This window comes from Suricata suricatta, chromosome 2 (genome assembly GCF_006229205.1).
Source record: "Suricata suricatta isolate VVHF042 chromosome 2, meerkat_22Aug2017_6uvM2_HiC, whole genome shotgun sequence".
Taxonomy (NCBI): Eukaryota; Metazoa; Chordata; class Mammalia; order Carnivora; family Herpestidae; genus Suricata; species Suricata suricatta.
Genome location: NC_043701.1, coordinates 5,295,329 through 5,300,139, shown reverse-complemented (window position 1 = coordinate 5,300,139; position 4,811 = coordinate 5,295,329). Strand labels below are relative to the sequence as shown.

At 58.3% G+C, this 4,811-nt stretch overlaps 1 protein-coding gene across 1 annotated transcript in view; it reads right to left on the bottom strand.

The window, feature by feature from the left end:
• Nucleotides 1–4,589, bottom strand: part of CRYGN (crystallin gamma N) — a 9,862-nt gene extending 5,273 nt beyond the window's left edge. Inside the window, exons 1-3 of the mRNA XM_029954389.1 lie at nt 4,525–4,589; nt 3,774–3,945; nt 2,175–2,422 (exon numbers count right to left, since the gene is read on the bottom strand). Of these exons, the coding sequence (XP_029810249.1) occupies nt 2,175–2,422; nt 3,774–3,945; nt 4,525–4,589 (485 nt within the window). The remainder of the gene's footprint in view (nt 1–2,174; nt 2,423–3,773; nt 3,946–4,524) is intronic.
• Nucleotides 4,590–4,811: the final 222 nt, after the last annotated feature.

Genomic DNA, 4,811 nt, shown 5'->3' with positions numbered 1-4,811 from the left:
GCCACCCCAACGTAAGCGGCCCAACAGGCACTCTGCTTGTCTTGGGACATGAGATCTGGTTGGATGAAAGGTGTCTATTACTTTAAAAGACTTCAGAGCCCCTGAACCGGTCCAGTCTCCTCTTTCCTCAGCTAAAGAAGCCAAGGGTGGGAGAGGGCCAGACTGCCTGGGACACAGTGGCCCTGGGCCTGGGCCTCTGGCTTCCCTTCTGGTGCCTGGACTGGGGGACTTCGGCCCCAGCCACACCAATGCCTTCCTCTGTCCTTGATCTCCACCCTGGGGCCTCAGGCCACGGGCAAGCCTTTCAACGATAATATTTTACAAACTGTAACCGAACCTTTTATTAAAACATGAAGCCAAAAATCTAAAACAAGTAACAGAGCCCTCATTTGCTGAAATCCTCGCTGGCTCGCTGGGATGACACTATATAGCTCCCTGTAAGATTCCTTGCATTTCCAGAAGACAGAGAGGGGCCGTCTCCCAGCTGGCTTTGGGTGCCGCAGGTCTGGGCCTGCCTCACAGCTGGCCCTGGGGGGAGCTCTTAGGAGAACACACTCGAAAGATACCTAGGATAGTTCTCTTATAAACGGCATGTATGCGGGGGCGCCTGTGTGGCTCAGGCAGCTAAGCGTTTGACGCTCAGGCCGTGATCTCACAGTTTTGTGGGTTCGAGCCCCACGTTGGGCTCTGTGTTGGTGGCGCAGAGCCTGCTAGGGATTCTCTCTCTTTCCCTCTCTCTGTCCCTCCCCTGATCACACTGTGTCTCCCCAAAATAAATAAATAAACTAAAAAAAATTTTTTTAAGTGTTATGCAAGATCCGGGGCCAACCATGTTAATTCTTTTTTTCCAAATGTCTCTGGCTTGGTACAAAGCCGAAGGAAGTGGGTGCCTGGGAAACTCTGTCAGTGAAGCGTCCGACTTTGGCTCAGGTCATGATCTCACGGTTTGTGGGTTTCAGTCCTGCCTCGGGCTCTGTGCTGACAGCTCAGAGCCTGGAGCCTGCCTTGGATTCTGTGTCTCCCTCTTGCTCTCTGCCCTTCCCCATTTGCACTCCATCTCTCTCTCAAAAATAAATAAAACATTAAAAAAGAGAAAAAAAAGAAATACTAAGGAAGCATACACTCTGTGATGCGAAAGCCCCAGACGCGTGCGGAAGAGAGAAGGGGGTCCCCCATACAGGAGGCCCCTTCCCTGGGGTTCCTGAGATGTTGACTTAGGACCATCTGGCCTCCACGTCCAGGGACATGTCCTGGTATAGACACACGGCCGCGACGCTGTTGACCCTGTGATTCAGGAATCTGCCATGTCCCACCTGAACACGTGGACCTCACTGCAGGTCAGCCAGCCCCTGCCACGTGGGAGAAACCTCCAGAACTGTAACGCTCGGTCCTCTGATCCCCCACAGGGACAGCCAGACATGAACGGTCCGTCACCGTGGGTAGTGTCGCCCCTCCTCTGCTCTCCCTACTTACACTAACCACTCTGTGAGATGACAGCCACCCGTGTGGCTCCCGGAAACCCGCCCCCGAGTTCCCGAGGACCAGCTGAGGACTCCAGCCTCCTCCTTCAGTCATTCCACGGTCAGAGCCCCGAAGGCTCCTGGAAAGCGCTATAAGATGACCCACACGAGTGGACACACCAGGCCCAAATCGGCCTTACTTTAGCTACGTTCTCCCCCATCCAGTTGCAAATCCAAACTTCTAATATTTCCAAGAGCATTCTAAGTGGAAAATCCAGCACGATCTGGGGATCAGAAATTGAAGGTGGTCCCTGATACATGCCTATAAACGTCAGGTATAAAAATGTCCATGGGAAGGGGCTCCTGGGGGGCTCAGGTGGTGAAGCGACCGACCGACTCTGGATTTTGGCTCAGGTTGTAATCTCACGGTGCGTGAGATCGAGCCCCAGGTCAGGCTCTGTGCTGGGCCTGGAGTCTAGTCAGCTTGGGATCCTCTCTCCCTCTCCCTGTGCCCCTCCCCCCACGCTCTCAAAAACAGAAACAGGACTTCCAGGGGTGGCCCTGGCTCTGTCCTGTTCATTCCCACTCCATCCCACACCCAGGGGTGCGGCGGGTCTGTGTGGGGGCATCTCCGCGTCTTAAAGCATCCCCCAGCCGCACCAGGTCTTTATGCTGGGAGGGCCACACGGCGCTGCCCCTCGGGGGCCCACTCACCATCCCCACGGCCGGCAGGACCCCATGTGGTCGTTGTGGCCGTTCCAGCAGAGGAAGTCAGGGTAGTGGCCGCGCTCCAGGACGAACTGCTGGCCCCGGAAGTCGGGGTGACCGTAGCAGACCCACGCCCCGCTCTCCACGCGGATGGAGTTCACCCGGTTCATAAAGCCCCGGTCCTGGAAGCTGTCACAGTCCCCGCAGACCTCGAGCTTCCGTCCTGTGAAGTGCTTGCCTTCGTAGAAGGTGATCTAGAAGGGCCAGGTGGGAGGGCTCGGGGTCACGGGCTTCTCTCAGTCTTGAGAGCAGACTTGGGAGCAGACAGCTGGGGTCCGACAGCCTCGACTGAACCCCGACTCCCAGGCCTGCTGTGCACGGCAGGTGCTCAGCACTGTCGGCTGGGTGAATGAGTGCAGGCGCGCTGGGTTGAGGTCGGATCCAGGGCCTGGCCCTCCCTCCTCTGGGAGCCCGCAGTTGAGCAGACGAATTTCAGAAAATATCTGGGGACAGGGATTCCCCTCTGTCCCTGGACCATTTGAAAACAGGCGCCTTTCAAACTCCCATTGCATTACAAAAATTTTTGAGAGAGAAAGAAAGAGAGAGAGAGAGAGAGAGAGAGAGAGAGAGAGAGAAAGAGAGAGAGCAAGTGGGGGAGAGGCAGAGAGAGAGAGGGAGACACAGAATCCGAAGCAGGCTCCAGGCTCTGAGCTGTTAGTACAGAGCCTGGCTTGGGGCTCGAACTCACAAACTGTGAGATTGTGACTTGAGCTGAAGTCAGATGCTTAACTGACTGAGCCCCCCAGGCGCCCCTTCCATTGCCTTTTTAACCTCAGTTTTTGTTCATTGTTAAAATCTAACAAGCAAGTGTCTTCAGAAGAAAGTATTTCACCCACAAGCCCATCATCATAACCCGACATTGAATTTTGAAAAGGCGGGTTCCTGGAACCAGGCCCCCTCCCGGGAGAGACTGAGCACCGAGGAGAGCAGTCAGGGCCCAGCGCAGGGATTAATGGCTAAAGGGTGTTTTTTTTTCAACGTAACTCAGCCCTTTGTTGACTAGGCCGTTCCTGTGGGTGACGGGTCTGTGTCCGACCTGGAAGGTTACCAGCTCTGCGGTCACAGTTCAGACACTGTGCCCTATGGCATGTAGCATGGACAGGTGCCCCTTGTCCCTACACCTTGTCCCAGGTCGGGGGAAGGGGCACAGAGGCCTGCTGGACTCTGGGGGTTGTTTGTTTCTGAAGTATAACCGAGCCAGTGCAGACTGAGTACTGTTCTCACCTGCTAACCTTGAATGTAGCCCCTGGAGACGAGGCTGCATCAGACTAGCCAAGGGAGGGAGCAGAGAATGGCTGGCAGAGGGGAGGAGCAGGGGTCCAAATTTGCCACCTTCCTGCACAAGACAGGTCTGGCCAATGGCCCAGAGATATTTCGGGAGACCTAGTCACCCACAGGAGTCCAAGATCCATCAAGCCTGTGTCAGAGCCACTGATGCAGGGGGTGGGGGCAGGCCATCCCACCTCCCACACCGGAGAGGCCCCCAGCCCCCAGCCGAGGCCAGGTCGCCCAGTTTGGGTGGGACATTTTGCCGGGTTTGCTCACGTTTGTCAGATGCGAAGGGCGAACGCGCAATGAGTGACGCTTTGGCGCCGGCCTCCCGACCGGGGAGCAGTGGAACGGTGGGTCTGGGGCTTCGTGGCGGCGTTGAACTCGACCGCACTCACCTTTCCCGAGCACTGCGCCATGGCGTCCCCGCCCCTCGGGCGGCAGGCCCCTTTATAAGCGGGCGGCGCCCTGCTGGGTCAGCGCCGCCCCGGACAAAAGATTTGCTGGTCCGGGCATTCGTGTTGTCCGGTGCGCTAAGCCCGAGAGGGGCCGCCCCGCCCCGCCGGTGGGACCGAACCTCGGCGCCGCCACCCCGGGGTCGGCCGGGTGCCTGCGGGGTCACCGCGGCCCAGCGAGCCCCAACCAGCACTCCAGGGTCTACTGTCTCTGACCCCAGCCCGCCGGCGGTCCCTGCTGAGTCAGGGGCGGCTCGCACATGCACACACACACACGCACACACACACACACACGTGCGCGCTTAGGCAGGGACCAGGCCCCACTCCTTCCCCTCCGCCGTGGGCTGGGGCGTCTCCAGCGCTCCCGGTGTGGAGCCCCGCTGCCCCTTCTTTGGGCAGGAAGCCTCCCAGACCGCGGGCCCCTTCCCTTTCTCACCTGGTTACCTACTTGAGGCTGTTCCTGAGGTTTTTTCCTCAGTAACAAGGACGCAAGGATGCAAGGATGACACCCAGCTTCTGAGGGTGAAGAAGACAGCCCTTGACTCGCTCCCTGCCTGCTGCTCTGGCCTTACCTTCCAGCCCCACCAGAAAGGTGCTGCTCTGATGGCACCCAGTGCCTGGGGGCTCCCCCCACCATCTCTATGCCAGGTTGCCCTCCCTTCTCCTCCCCTCCTTCCTTCCTGCTCCTTGGATGCTGTCCCCTACCCCCAGTCAGTGCTCATCCTTGGTCCCTTGCAGTGGCACCTGTCCTGCCCCAGCAGCCGCGGCTGGGGGTCCACAGTGCGCTGTGCCCAGACCACCCGGACGACAAGGGAGCACGCAGTCCCGGTCCAGCACGAGGTTTTCTCCGTGCACCCAC